The sequence below is a fragment of the Oryzias melastigma genome, linkage group LG23, assembly GCF_002922805.2.
Source record: "Oryzias melastigma strain HK-1 linkage group LG23, ASM292280v2, whole genome shotgun sequence".
In the NCBI taxonomy this organism is placed as follows: domain Eukaryota; kingdom Metazoa; phylum Chordata; class Actinopteri; order Beloniformes; family Adrianichthyidae; genus Oryzias; species Oryzias melastigma.
The window spans coordinates 20,109,631-20,125,809 of NC_050534.1; the positions used below are offsets into that span (position 1 = coordinate 20,109,631).

General features: G+C 40.9%; 1 protein-coding gene and 1 long non-coding RNA gene across 18 annotated transcripts in view; one reads left to right on the top strand and one right to left on the bottom strand.

Moving 5' to 3' along the window:
- celf2 (cugbp, Elav-like family member 2) overlaps positions 1 to 16,179 on the bottom strand; it is a 253,216-nt gene that overhangs the window by 31,946 nt on the left and 205,091 nt on the right. For all 17 annotated transcript variants that reach the window (XM_024292722.2, XM_024292776.2, XM_024292732.2 and 14 more), the window contains one exon: positions 10,416 to 10,495. In XM_024292722.2, coding sequence (XP_024148490.1) covers positions 10,416 to 10,495 — 80 coding nt within the window. The remainder of the gene's footprint in view (positions 1 to 10,415; positions 10,496 to 16,179) is intronic.
- LOC118598079 lies at positions 5,653 to 8,527 on the top strand. Its single transcript, XR_004947176.1, has 2 exons — positions 5,653 to 6,693; positions 8,315 to 8,527. It is a non-coding gene; the product is annotated as an uncharacterized LOC118598079 (long non-coding RNA).

Below are 16,179 nucleotides of genomic sequence, written 5' to 3' on the forward strand. Positions count from 1 at the left end.
CAACTCATTCTCTGATGATGGAGGACATATCTAAAGGAAATTATGAAAATTCTGACTTTTGACAGCTGTAAGCTAGAGAGGACGTACACTTTTGACTGTACATGAGAACTGAGTGACTCCGCCCCCCTGACGTTCCAAACAGGAAGTACCTGCTGGCTCCAAGAAGCCAAAATCCCACAGATTCTGTTGAAAAAATTGATAGTTATGTCGGCACGCGGTGGCGATTTTGGCATAGGTGACTGTAGTCTGGACGTCTGGTTCCAACATGGCGGCCTCCATATGGAGAAAAGATGACAACTGAGTTGACTTCATTTGGACATTTTCCGTGGATGACGTCACAGTCTCAAATACAGTCAATGCTGTAAACAGAGAACTCTCAGTTATGGGGAGGGGAAGTCAAGGCTGGCCTACTCTGTGCCAACAACTATCTAATGAACTCCTGCCGCTCTGCAGAAACTATGTCCTAGACAATGGCAGATATTTGTTGATTTTGGCTAAAAACGTCACAATTGTAATAAAAAAAGAAAATGTGAAAATTGATCAAAGGATGGTCGGGTGGAGGAACATTTTTATGTTTTTTACTAGAAAACTTTTGGAACTTTTATCCAACAATTAGAAAAATACTCCGAAAAAGATGAGATTAATAGAAGATCCCCGACGTGATGAATCTAAAACAGTTACAAAAAAACCTCTTTGTTTGGATGAATTTGCAGGAATTTTAAGCTGAACTTCCGGCTTCTCTCTGAAAGGATTTACAGCTAAAATGAGATAAAGGCAGAAGAGTTCAGAAAGAGACGATCCTGAGCTGAGAAACGCTTGAAAGCCGGTAAAAAAAGAGAAAAAGGAGGAGTTATATAAAGCCTTTCCCTCACAGCCTGATGAGCCTGCAGCTGTTTCAGGAAGTGTGGAGGAAAGAAAATAAAAATCTGCGACTGGGTCTAATTATGCCGTCTGTGGTGTCAGAACACCTGAAAAGCAATTTCTTCTAAATTGGAGGCTTTCAGGAGCCAACAGCAGGGGGCAGCGTATCCGTTTTGTCTCCCGTTAGACCCCAAAAGTCTTTACGAGGCTCCGGTCGGTTATAAATGACATTTATGAGAATCATTCTGGTGGTGAAAAAAAGTTTTTATTGATTCGTTTGGAATGCTAACGGATTCCCTCCCCAAACTATTTCTGGAAAGTGGCTTTTAGCTGCAGGCGGGAAGTCTCTGATGATGCGTCTTAAAAATAAAAAGTATATAAAAAGCAAAGACGTCAAGCCTCACAGGTGACTTCCTCCTCACTACGAGACGCTTCTCCGGGGAGAAACAAAAAGTTATTTCTGTCGTCTTCTTCTGATTTCTGACAAAATGTGGCATCCTGAAAATAAACAGCTTTTCAGCATAAAGTTTTGAAGCATCAAAAAGTTATGAAATATGCAGCCGGAGTATTAATCATTCAGCAGGCTGAGTGGGCTTTAGTGGCTCCTTTTCAAACCTGCAAACACCGACAGCTGAGCGGCGTTTGCAGGTTTGATGGCCTGACAGCGCCTGTGACTGACGCGCAGCTTTGTGTGGGCTGACGCTTTGACAGCCGGCGCTCGGAAAATGACACCTGAGCGGCGGCAATGAGCACCGTGCAGAAATGTGGCTTCCGAGTGCGCCATGATGTAATTGCAGCATATGGAGCCGCCGCCGCCGCCGCAGACGTGCAGCAGCTCCAGGTGACGGCTGTGACGGCTCGCAGCCCACATCTGCAAAAGTTTCACCGGCTTCCCTGGAAGCTCGACTTTCTGAGAAAACCATTCCAGACGTTTTCATTCTAGAAAATACTCAGCCGCTGCTCCTGGAGTCACCTAACAAACAGGAGAATTTAAGAAAATCTTGATCATATTCAGGCAAATTTTCAAGAGCAATCTCTTCATGGTGACGTCAGACGAAATGACGACAGGGTTGACTTATTCAGAACGGCAAAGCTGACAGGGGAACACAATCTAACGTAAATAATTAAAGGTAACATTAACGATTTTAACAGAAAAATGTACAATATTTATTTTATGAAAGTCCTCCTGAACTGTATTTTTATTTCCTGTTTTAAATTGTTCACAAATCTCAATACAAATTTGAATAATCCTTCAATATTTGGGGTTCTATTAAGAAATATCGTTTGAGCAGATATTATTCTAACACAGGAGTGTCAAAGTCAATCGGACAAGGAACTAAAATCCAGAACACACTTTAGGTCGAAGGCCGAACAGGATAAACATTTATTGAACACTCTAAAACTACATTTTAAAACTTTAAAACTGTAACTTTTTAACATAATTATAAACTAGATATATAGCATTACCTGTGATAATGCTAAACTGAATTTGACTGTTGAAGATGCTGAAATTCATAGCTAAAAACACTGAAGCTGATAGCTAGCTAAAATATTAGCGAAATGACAAATTAGCTTAAAAAACAAAACAAAACAAAAAATGTAGGTTAGCCAAAACAGCTAGCATGTACCTGAAAAAATGCTAAACTTCAAAACAGCCTAAAAAATGGAATTAAAGCTTAAATTAGCCAAAACAACTAGCATGTAGCTGAAATATTAACTAAACTCCAAGACAGCCTAAAAAACTCTTGGTAAATGCCAACATTTTCCAAAAAGCTAGCAGAATGCCCATCTTAAAAACGTTCTAAGGTTCTATTTTGTGATCAGCACAAAAACTGATGGAGATTCATATTAGCCACACGTATAGGTGCAGCCAAGAAGCACATTGCTGCATGTTGGTCGCTCATGTTTTAACTGTTTAACTGCACCCAAGGTTACATTTAGTTAATTTAATAATAGGTATTGGTTATCTTTTAAGGGTTATTTTAGGGGTCAATTGTAGAAACAGGAATGCTTAGCAAGTGGGAAAACAAATATTTTAAGTGCTGTTATGAAGTCACATGCTGTATTTTCAGTTTACAAAATAAAAGTGCCCAAGACAAAAGTTCTATGCATTTATAAAATTAACATTTCCTTGTACACATTTTTGATGGTTTCCAATTATTGTGATCCTTGTTTACCTTTATTATCCCACAGAGATCCAACACGATTATGTCTGATTCCCTTAAATCGATCTTATATAGGAGATCTGGTCATGATCTGATGTTTTCTGTGGCTCTAAAATGTGTCAAAATGTTTAGTTTTGGTGAACTATGAAGACGAACTGATGAATGGATTGGGGAATTATGGGTATTGTAGTCTTGAGCCTCACATACGTTCTGAGAGTGTTTGTGAAAGAGTTAAATAAAGTTTAAAAAGTTAAAAAAAAATATGTTTTTTCTTTAACCAGAGATCCACAAACGAGTGACAGAGCCTCAGGTTGCAGACTCCCTGTCTAGGGCACGGGGGTGGGAGTTCATGATTAGATTCCTCATTCTTTTTTAGAATTTTTATATAAATATATATGTATTTTTTTAGTGTGTTGCTTTTATTTAATCTGTTCTTTTTTCTTGTATAGCACCTTCAAAATAAAATATAGTCAGTTTCATTCAAATGTAAAAGGTCGTATTTTAATCCTATTTAGAATTCCAATAAAATAAATAATTTATTCAATTGTTTGGCCAAGTATTTTGTTTGATTATATATATAAAAAGAGAAAATTAGAAACTTAGATGAAGTTTAAACCTGGAGAACCCATTGGGTCAAATTTAGCTGCTTTAATAATATATATATTTTTTCATTTTTTTCTTTTTTCTAATTATTTCTATATTTTTTGCTAATTTTATTGCAGAAACCCAACAAACAAAAACAAAAAAACTGTCAAATTACCTTTAAAAGCCCAGAATAAATGTGTTCTTTGGTTCTCCAGGGTTAAATAATAAAAACAACAACTGAAGAAGCCAAATCCGAGCTTGAATTCTGTACTTTGTGCCTGAATGTCTGTTTAAAGGATTGGAGAGGTTTTAATTCCAGCCCCGTTCCTGGCTGACACCCCGGGTAAAAAGCAAAGCCGCTTTCCTTCACCTGCTCACCTGTGAGCGGGACGTTCAGGAGTCTTAATTATCCGCACAAACAAAACGTCTCTGATGGGTTTGAGTCTAAAAAATTCATTTCCACATTTCACTGCAGCACTTTAGCTCCATCCTCTAATGGATAATTAGGTTTTAATTATTACTCTTTTTGTTCTGAGGGAACGAGGGTTTTGGTGTTCTGACTTTTTAATGACTAAACGTCTCGAATTAGCCTGAAAATCCACAGAGGAAGAGGCGGAGTCTAAATCCACCTGAGTCCGTTGACTCCTCAACCCCTCCCCCCTCGTGTTTCAAACAGGAAGTACCGCTGGTTGCAAACAGACCAGTCCCATAGACTTCCACTGAGAAATAGACCGTTATTATTCAGTCATTTATTTGTCAGAATAACCATGATTCATTCTTCTTAACATGTTCTTCATAATTAATTTTTTTAAATAATTTATTCAAGTTATAAACTGACCAATCAGATGCCTCAGCAACAGCATTTGGTGCCCACTGGCCCCGCCTCCGATGTTTGATTGACAGATTCCCTTAAGCTGCTTTCAGAACAAGCTCACTCATGATTGGTGACAGTAGATCCTCTAAAATAGTGACTCAGAACGATTTGGACCAATGACTGGTTTCAAAATGGCGGCAGAGGATCAGGAAGTGTCGGAGAAGGCCCTGGCTTGATTTCACGCTGGCTGGAGGCAAGAAAATTGTATGGGGGACGTCAGCACCTTGATATGTCCAGTTCTTATGAATGGTCTATGGTGGCGACCTGTCCAGCGTGAATCTCGCCTTCACAAAACAGGAACTGGGACAGGTGTGGCCCCATCGGGTCAAGAGAATGGATGGAAGTTCAGGGCGAACCCCCCCCCACCCCCCACCCCCCATTTTGTTTTCTACCTGCTGATCCCATAACATCAGTCGCCAAACTTCAGATTTTTGAACTCTTGACGCCAAACTCTGATGCAGCACCGGCATGTCCAAAGTGTGTCCTGGAGCCAAGGAAATAAACTGGTTGAAAATGATTTCCTAACATCTTTAGGTTGTCATAAAATTGTTTTCTTGTTCATCTGCTCATATTTTTAATTATTCTATAATAATCTCTATAGTAATCAGTTGTAATAATCTATAATCTCTTGTGTAGATCTTGTCATTTCTCTGTTCCACCAACAGAGGTCAGTGTTCGTTTTAGGAAAAATGATCCTGCAGTTCCAATATCTGCCTAACGGGGGCAGTATTCCCCAAAGAACCACTGAATTATACTAATAAAGAGGTCAAAGGTGAATTATTTGATCGTCACAAACAATTTTGTTTAAAAATGTGTTTAAAAAAATGCTAAATTTTTTGATGTTTTATTTTGAGCATTTTCTCCTTTTGATTCTGGTCTGCATTTGTGTTGGAACGAACCAAAGCAGAGTTTAGAGGGGGGGTGTCCAAATCCAGAAATCCTGTTCTAGATTTGCTGGTGATTACCTGGATCAGGTGTGTTCAGCCAATAAGAAGTTGGAAAACTTTAGAGCGTTTACAAATGGACCAATCGGAGGAAACGGACCGTCTCTGTTGGTGTAAAGGTAACACACGGCCCCCCACACGCACACACACCATCTAAAGAAAATTGGTTCGTCCTAAAGCGGCGAGTCTCCAGTTAGTGGAGGATAATGTGCGTCTGGTACGGTGAATAAAATATAAAGAAAACCTCCAGAAACAGAAATAACCGCCGATGGAAACACGCGCCCAACGCCAAGTGAGTCATCACACACGGAGTGAATAATGCAACGCACAAATCAACACAAAGGAGCGTCCTCTTTGTGTGTCCTGGGAGTGAATTACCTGTCTCGCTCATATCCACTTTCATTACTTCCTGACATTCAGTGCGCTCCGGTGTTTGTGCGCGCGCCGCCGCACGCCGCCCGTGCGCCTGAATGTCACGGCCTAATGAGAATGGATATGACAGTGACAGGGCCATCAATGAGCCGCCTCCCCCCTCACGTGCGGCGTACGTGACGGCCGGCGCGCACAGAGGCCCCGACAATAACCAAACTCTATTTACCAGACCTCATTCGCTCAATCGGACCCAAAGTAATTACTTTTAAATTGCAAAACTGAGGAGCATTAACAAACGGATGCGCCAATTTAGCTCCGCCTGAGGCTCGACAGCTTGTTTTCAAATGGAAATGAAGGTATTTCGCTATTGTCCGCCGCCGTATCTTTGTGTGGCGCTTTAAGGCTTTTCTTCCCGCGATAAAAAGGAGGGACGGCGTTTGTGAGGACGCCGGGGATAATTCTGGTTTAATGGTAACACCGACACTCCTCCCGCTCAGACGGACAGCACAGGAAGCAACACTTCAACCACAAAAAACACAGAGAAACGGCGTTCGGACGGCCGGGGGAGGAGCGCGCGTTCTCCACATGTCCGGGTCACGGCACTTCAAAGGCGGCCGTGATTATCATGATCGGCTGTAATGAGGGGGCCACCGGGGCGAGCGCCGCTCGCTCCTTTTCCTTTAACACAGCCTGTTATTACCGCGTTCTGTCCCTTCTCTGTGACTCGCCGCTCCTTTTATACCGTGTAATTCTCTGGCAATAACAGGCCTGTCAGCCTCAACTGTCATCGACCCCACGGGGCCGGCGAGGGCGCCCCCCGGAGCGGACTGGCACAAAGGCGGCGGGGTCGCCGTGTGGCTGACGGGGATACGAGAGCACCAGCTAGTCGCAGGTTTGCCAAAACGAGCCCTAAACACACGATGATGGGGTTCCAATCCCGGCCTGGACGGTGATTACATCCTTGATCAAGACACTTTCTCACACAATCTGGATTTCAAAAGTCACCTGAGATAGAAGAGAGATCTTCCTGGATGTGTTCATTGTCTAAAAACTTCAGTTTTTTAACAGCTAAGTCGCTTCAGTTGCCATTTTTTGTAATATTGACGCCGCCATGTTGGAACCAGACATCGCCAGTAGGCAGTTATTGTTTCAGGTTGGTCATTGTTTCTATGGCAACCACTCTCGCCAATCAGGAGTGGGCCTGTTGGAAGACCACACCCCTACCACTTAGGTCTACAAGAAATCTGTCAAACGTTTTGACGGTTGGGTGTGGGGGGCCAGTAGGCTCCACCTACTTTTACTGAGGGATCTGATTGGTCAGTTTATGACTTTAAAAGAATCAGATCAAGAATGGTTATGCTGACCAATAGAATGACTGACAGCTGTTTATTTCTCTAGAGAAGTCTATGGGATTTTTTTTCTTTTTTTGGAGTTTACGCAACTCATTCTCATTCACACGTCATCACGTATTGACGTTTGGTTAAGGTCACCTCCGTATCGATGTTTTGGGTGTCCCCAACTTGTCTTTTTTGACGTGCGTCTGTTCCCATTGAATCAAGACTCCCAACCTCCGAGCCTAAAACCAGTTCTGGTCCGGTGCCGGGATGTGGACTGCGCAGGTATCTTAACGCGAACCTTGAAGCCGTATGGAGTGTGATTTACCCCGCCCTCTGATGGAGGGTAGGGTCCGAACGCTTGTCATATTAACCCAGTACTGATCCGCATCTGGTTTCAATCCACGTCCGTCAACAATCCGTGTTAGGATACGGGATGGGGTAGCAGTTCTGGACGCGGCATCAGACATGGACCAGGCTAGGGTTAGGAAGTGGTAACCCCCCATAACACGGCAGTTTCTTCCATCTGAACACAAACTGTCCATCATCCAATAGTGGCTGGTCTCTAATATCCATCGGGTCTGACAGGTGTTTGTGACTGTTAGACGCCGGTCTCTAGGATCCTTTAAGATCCACCAATCTCTCTGAGGTTGTGCACAGTCGCACAGACAGTGTTTCTGTCGTGCAGTGATAATCAATAAACGCTCATTGGATTTAGGGTTTAAACTTTGTGCGGTGGCATACGTCAAAGAGCATTCTGGTGAGGAATCTGCACGACTTTTGGGGGCGGATCCTATCCGAGAATGGTGCAAGCAGATGGTTGATATTGGGAAGATGCTGCAGTAAAAGGCAAACGATTTCCTGGTGGAGACTAAAAACTACTGCAGTCATTTCTACACCATTACTACAGTATTTCTTTCAATAGTCTCTAATAATAAACACTGGGGGTTCTATTGGAAGATTTACGGTAAAACCTGTTTGGATTTGCTCAGTTTATATCTAAATGACCAAAGCTTTATTTGTGTTCCAACAGAACCATCTTTCTTTAGGGTTTTCTGGGTCTCAGATTCAACAAACTTCTGTTTTCTAATTTATTTTTCAGGAATCTTCAGTCGTTTAAGTTCTCAGGAGTTAAAATGTTCTAAATGTTCTAAAAGCAAAATTTAACTCTCTTTTCAGCTTTCCAGGACATGCAACAACCAGGAATGATTCACTGCCCCCTACTGGACACACTTGTCCTAAACATCTCTGGTCCTGAACGTCCAAAAACAAAAGTGATCTAAACTGAATAGATGGCTCCGTCGTCGTCTCCTTCCAGATCATTTCTTCCTCTGACAGGAAGAGGGTCTGAAAGCGGCGTTTTCATGACAATAAAAGGAAATGATATGTAAAGCTGTAGCTGCTGCGTCTCTGCCCAACCCTGTTACATCATATTTACCTCCTTGAGTATTTTATCAGTATTTTCATGAGGAGGTTCCTCTTTTTGTGGTTTTTAACTTTTAAATGAGCGTTTGTGTGACAACAGAACCACAAAAACACACCAGATGCTAAAGTCATCCGGACCTTAGGAAGAAACTTTGCTCAAAATCGGGAAGTTTTTAAAGATTTACAGACGTTTTTATCACCAAACCAAAAGCAGCTTCTGCTGTTTTCAACAAACTACAGAAAATCACCAAAATAATTAAGGAGAAATTCAACGATTCTCTTCAATCATACTGATCATTGCACAATAAATTAAATAATCATTCAATTGTTTAAATAAACTACTTTCCGTCTGCTCCCCGGTGAACCGTCATCTCTAATCCCATCATGCTTTGCAGCTCAAATGTCCCACAAGTCCAAACGACGAACTCGACGCCTCCTGCAACAAAAGCGTCCTGCAGGACGTCTGTGGGTTTAGGAGGCAGCAGGGGGAGAATCTGCTGGTCCTGAGTTTAAACATCGATCTGCTCACAAAAGCAGCAGTTTCAGAAGACTCGTTTCAGATTGGATAACGGAGGAGGAGGGGCTTCAGAGCAGGAGGGCTAAGAGAGGGGTTCATGGAACCACATCGAGAAAAAGTTCCTAATTTAGTCCTGAGAAATGTAAAACTCTTTGGACCTAAAACCTGAAAAAGGAAAATCCAAACTCTGCTCCTATGAGGAGCATCAGAACCTCAGAAGGTGTTCCCATCATAACCTTCAAAACTCAGCCTAAACACCTTAAACATCAGTTAAAGCAAGTCGAGTAAGTAATAAGACGTCAACAAGGAATAAACTCTAGACGTTTATTAGGAATCGTAAAGATTTTTTAGGACACTAATAGGTCAATTATCAGTTGTCAAGTTTTTATAAGAAGTTTATTATCACTCACAAAGTTTTTATAAGAAGCTAATAAGACGTTAATTAGCAGTAGTAAAGTTTTATTAGACATTAATATGACGTTAATCAGCAATCGTAAAGGTTTTAAAAGACGTTTATTATCAGTCATAATGTTTCATTATACATTAATACGACGTAAATTATCAGTTGTAAAGATATAAGACTTTTATTATTGGTCGTAAAGGTTTTATTAGAAGCTGATAAGAACTTAATTAGTAGTTGTAAAGTTTTATAAGACACTAATAAGACGATAAGTAGCAGTCGTAAAGTTTTATTAGACATTAATAAGACGTTTATTATCAGTCATAACGTTTTTATAAGATGATAACAAGACGTTAATTAGGAGTCGTTAAGTTTTTATAAGACTTTAACAGCATGGTAATGGAAAGTGACTTTAAGGAATCTTATAACCCTTTACCCAAACCCGTCACATGAATCTCTACTCTTGTGCTGTCAAGTGAAATGCTTCTATTGCATCTTTAGATCTTCTCTCGTTATATTCTTGTTTTATCCAGTATATCGATGTAAATTAGCATGACTGATATAATCTGACGTTTATTTTTCTCGCTGTCTGGATAGATGTTCATCAGTGAACTTAGTCCTAATCAAGTAAATAAGTAGATCAATAAAATATAATAAAACCACAGAGATGGAGGCTTCAGGGACAGTCCGTCTGCTCGCCGTCTTTCCGGCGTCCTCGTGACGCTCCTCTAAAGTTAGATCCAGCAGCTCCTGAATGCTTCAAACTCTGGACACGTGTGAAAGCGCTCACCTCGCCGGGGCGTGAAAATGGGTCAGAGCTATCATGAGGCAGAGATGTGTCGACCAGCACATTTTCAGAACAGTCAGAGGAAAGGAAAGAAGAAGAAGAAGGAGGAGGAGGAGCCACAGAGACAGTTGAAGAAGGGCGAGTACCGTACCTCCATGGTCTGAGACTGGTGCATGGCTTTGATTGCATTCTGTGCCATGGCTCTGGTGGAAAACGTGACAAACGCACAGCCTGTAAGGAGGGGGGGGGCAGGAAGAGGGATGGAAGGACAGTGGAGGGGAGGAGGGGGGGAGACGAGAAAGAACAAAAACAAGACAAAAGGGTTGGACACGTCGTAGTTATTAAAGAAAAACTACAAAAAACCAACAGAAGTCACAGATCGATACAGAGAACGTCTCACAGGCGGACAACAGTGTTCTCAGTCGCTGCGGAAACAGCTGAAAAAATGAGCACAGCGTCATGACAACCACAGCCTGACCCCCCCATCCCGCCCGCCCGCCCCGCCCACATGCACCACAGGACGTCTCCCGTCTCCTCAGTCCGGCCCGGATCCTCTCCGCACATTTACATTTGAATTTTTGTCTCTCTTCGTCCAACAGGAAGGAGACGGGGCGGCGGCGGCGGCGGCGCTCAGGGCGACAGGAATCATATTAATTCAATGCACAGAGAGGAGGAGGAGGTGTGGTCCACCTCTGCCGTGACTGACATTGATTTCAGCCAATCAAGCGGAGAGCCGCCTGCAGCTTTTTCACTGAGTTTGTTAGCGGCCGGTTGTGGGCGAGACGGGCTGGGAGGTTGTGTTTGTCTGGCGGTTCGGGGAGTGATTAGAGGAGATAATGTGAGAAGTGCTTCAACAACACCCCAGGCTAATAATATGCTAACAAAGTCAGCCAGCCATGTTAGCACAGCCAGGCCTGGACCGCCGACACACACAAACACACTCGGGTTCAGCCGCGGACTCGGCTGAAGCTCTGGGTCGGATCGACCCTCCCTGGCTGTGAGGATGAGGAGGAGATGTACGGGATGAAGGTGACGGATGGTCGAGTTTTCTCTGCTCACGTGAACCGAGTTGATCTGCTGCTACACGCTCCTCCGTTAAAGTTTGGCGTGGAGCGTTTGCAGCCAAAAAACTTGGGAGACAAATTTCCATGTCATGAATATTTGGTTTGTGAGCTTCGTCCTCAAAGCTTCTCCAGTTCAGGGTAAAGATAAACTTCAACCTGACATGTTTTAAACTGTTATTATTAATACTACCAGCAGATGGCAGCAGAGGCTCAGTGGCTGCGTAAAAGAATATTTTGAATTTATTGTGACTTAATTCAACACATTTTTAATCCTTTTATCACGTGTCCTTTAGCTCCAGAGTTTACAACTTGCAAAACTCTTCAACTATTTACGAAATTGAAGCAGAGACTTAAAGTGCTAGCGAACGTCAATCGGCTAATTTTATCGCGGAGAAAAGCGGTTTTGCATTGTTGTGCAACACTTCACCGTAGAGATGCATAATGGTGCAAAGATGATGCGAAAAGACGCTTTTTTTGCATCAGAACTCACATTAAACTCGCAAGCGGTACGTTGAAGAGCGTATATTATTTAGATAACCAGAGCTAATACTGTCTCTAAGAAAAAAAGAAATGTAAATATGTTTTTGTAAACTTTTTCATGAATTTAACTTTTGCGGTTTTAAAGGTTCTTATTATGTTAAATAAACTGGTTATAACTCCTTTAATCAACAAGACAAAAAATTCACGAATCTCCGTCGTAAACTATCCTAGCTAACATAGGCAAGGACTAGCCAAAGCTAACAAACAAATATTTTAATAAAATTACAATAAAATCTTTAAGATTTACAATAAGAATGTTGCCAATGTAGGAACTAAATTTTTTAAATCTTGCGTAACATTGTTTTTTTTTGTTGTTGTATTTTTGTTTTTTTGTAGCTAGCATTGATCGTCCATCGTCCGTTTTAGGACTTTTAGGCTCCTCCCTCTTCTTCTCTACCATGCTCCGCCCACCCCTACCCTAAAAGGTTTTCTCCGTAAATATCTTTGAATAGGGTACAGACTAATTTCTGGAAAAAAATGAATCAGCTTGCTTACGTAACGTAAATTGGCCATTTTTGTTTGCATGTGGGCTAATACTTTCTCTAATAAAAAAGAAATCATGTAAAGATGCTTTCGTAAATGTGAATTTAAAGATAAAAGCTTTTATTTTGTTAAATCAACTCATTATAAGTCCTTTAATCAATCAGACAAAAAGCAAATAAATCAAGAATAAGCTATCCAAGCTAACATAGACAAGGGCTAGCCGAAGCTAACAAGTACATTTTTTAATAAAATGATAAAACGTTAAATATTTACGATAAGAATGTTATTAATGTACTAACTACATTTTTTGAGTCTTGCGTAACATTTTCATTTTTTTTTTGTTTTTTTCAGCTAGCATAGATAGTGCGGTTTTAAAGAAATACATTTTTAATAAAAAATGGATTTATCTCCCTCTAAGTTCATATCTTGGTGTTTTAGTCAAACCTTGTTTGATTTTTCCGACTTTTAGGCTCCTCCCCCCTCTTCTCCGCTGTGCTTCTATCTTGCCCCGCCAACCCCTACCCTAATGAAAATCAATTAAAATTAAATGCTTTTAGATTTGGTACAGACTAACACCTGAAACAAAAAAATACAAACTATCATTTGACTGAAGGTTTCTGACAAACTGAATAGTGGGCGGAGCTTAGCTATAAACATTTGAATATGTGGTATCTGCATATGTGAATGGAGGAGCTCCATCTGAAATCAAAGCACCGATGATTCCATGTTCTCCACAGAGAGCTCTTTGGTTCTGAGCCTGCAGGATTCCTGGCTGCTCCTCTAAAGCAGAACGGTGGGCGGAGCTTATAGCTATCAGGCTTCAGGGGGTAAAATCTTCAAGCTTTCCTGCTTATAAATCTGCAGCTGAAGTTCGTGGTGATGCTGCTGTAGATGCTGGGGGTCGTGTTAGGATGTTTTCTCACTAACTGCCTGAACACTTTCCTTTGTCTGCTCCCTGTTACACGGCAAAAACCGAGTTCTAGGAAAGTAAAACAGATCCGTGTTTTGAGGAAAGTGTCTTTTCAAGAAAGATATTCAACAACAAAATAATCTCAGTTTCAGAAAACATGTTTTGGTGACTAGAAGTTTTTTCTTGAAATCCCAATTCTCAGTAAGAACATTTTTTTTACTCCATTTGGGATTTTTTTTTTGCTTTTTTGAAGAGAAAAAAATCCATATTTTTAAATGACTTATTTCTATGGGACCTGCTTTGTAAAGTATCACAAACGTGTCTTTCTTTGGTTTCTTCTGTCTCTACAGATACATTTACATCGGACATGTGATGTGCGTTCAAGAACGCGCCATAAAGGCGTTCTTTTAGTAAACGGTGTTCACGCTGGACTGTAATAACTCAATATTAGAGCATGTACTGACAGTTGGAAGAGGCTTAGAGTGAAATCTGGTTCATTTTGTTTCCGATATACAGTGTGTCATAGAGTTCCAGGCGGACACAAAACGCATTAATTTCCAATCTGGTTTTCAAAAGGACGCCACCCATACATCACTACCAAATCTGAGTCCCTGATTGGTCAAAGTTGAACTTTTTAATGGTTTTGTAAGCAGAACCATAAAACAGACGACTGCATGAACGTGAGAAATCTGAACGCAGACACTTGAAAAAATGCTTAAATAGACTCTTCATTGGAAGTGGTCACTTGAACTCGTGTTTCTAAGCCCGGTGTGAATGTAACGTTAGCCTGGTTGATCTAGACTAGGATGTCCAAAGTCAGGCTTCGAGGCCACCGGGGAATTATATTTTATTGTTATTTTATTATTGTTGTTTAAAGATTAAATTAATTTATTCTGGAATAATATTCCTGCCTTTTTTATTCATATTTATGTTAAAAAGTTATGGTTTTAAACTTTTCAAAATTCACTTTCTGCTATCTTTTTGGACAATTTGTTAGATTTTGTAGTTTAGCTAATATTTCAGCTACATGCTAGTTGTTTTTTGCTAACTCAGGCTTTTTAAACATTTATTTAAGACTTTTTTGTAGTTTAGCTAATATTTCAGCTACATGCTAGCTGTTTTTTGCTAACTCAGGCTTTTTTAAACGTTTTTTAAGACTTTTTTGTAGTTTAGCTAATAGTTCAGCTACATGCTAGCTGTTTTGGCTAATTTATGCTCTTTTTGTTAGTTTTTTTGAGGCTGTTTTGGAGTTTAACTAATATTTCAGCTACTAGCCTTTTTGGCTAATTTAGGCTTTTCTCTGTTTTGTACGTTATTTTAAAGTTTAGCTAGTTTTAAGCTACATGTTAGCTATTTTGCCTTACGTAGGTTTTCTTAAAAAAAGTTTTTTAGGGTAATTTGGCATTTAGCTAATATTTAAACTGCCTATCAGCTTCAGCGTTTTCAGCTATCAGCATCAGCGGTCAAATTCAGCTTACAGCATTCACACTACCATTAACGCAGATAATCCTATATATCTAGTTCATAGTTCTGTTAGAAAGTTACGGTTTTTAAGTTTTAAAATATAGTTTCAGAGTCTTCAATAAATGTTTATCCTGTTCGTCCCGCGAACTAAAGTGAATTTTGAATTTTGGCTCCCCTCTCTAGACCATTGGTATGCAACCTTATCAGTAGAAGAGACACTTTTGTTTGTTTTGTTTGTTTTCTACTGATCAAAACTTAGTAGGAGCCACCAAGTCTAATTTTGATACAGCTGTGCTTTTATTACAATGTGTTTTTTAAATAATAAACATGAATTATGCTTTTTATAAAACGAGAAATCAAATTATAAACTCGCATTTTTCAACATGTGAAAGTATTTTTTTACGCTAGAAACTTGTATGATTTCCTTTCAAAATAAAAGACGCCTCGTGCCACCCATAAGATAATATGTGCTTTAAACTAATAAAGGATCAGACTTTCTACCAAAGTTTTGCTTAGTGTTAGAAAGCTGTGTATTCTGGAGGAAGAACAGAGCAAACGAGACTTCTTCAAGTCCTTAGGGATGTAGAAAAAAATGAACCATTTCATTACCGTTATAATATTTTTTCTGATTTAGTTTATGTGACCGAGTCTTGGTGACTAGATACTACTAGAACCTCTCTGCGGTTCTGACACGTTCAACCAAAGACGGCGAGCTGACTTTGAAAACGGGGTCACTCTGTTTACTAGTTGGCCTCAGAAAACCCTCGCGACCTCAGTTCTTGATGTGGGTTAGTCCTCTGGACTCGATCCTGAGAGCTCTATTTTTGAACGTGGTCAGCATCGCGCAGAGACGAAGTGGGTCGGACGTCTTTAGTCGAAGCTTCATTGACCAAAACCGTTCATGAGAATCATGGGAAGTTTTCTGGCTCGTCTCGTTTCTCCTCGCTGCAGAGATGGAACGCCGCTTGATCGCTAAAAATACCTCACGGGCCGCATTCTGTCGTCAGTGGAGATCCACACAGTCCTTTAATGAAAGTAGGCTAGCTCCCCAGGCCCAGCCATCCACTGGTGGTGTGATCCATATTTTATTAATAGCCAGATTGCAAAGCGTTCCTCTGATTGATTCTGTGCTTTTAAAGCTAGGTGGACCCAAGGCCTGCGAGATCTGAGAGCGTCCAACCCGATCAGGTGATCCTCGGGTCGGATCAGCGTCCGAAAACACCGGATCTGCTGATCGCTCGTTAAAATATTCATGGAGACAAAAAGAGATGGAAGGAGGCCGATGGAGGATGTCGGAGAAAAAGAGGACAAATGGATGCAAGAGAATATTCTAGGCCAGCCAGGGTGGATTTGGAGCCAGGGAGGGTGGTGCTGTTTGAAGAAGCAGGGGAACATGGGAGTCTGAGTACGTTTAGCTGGAGGCAAAGACCGGCTCTGGTAGAAGGAGAGAAAAG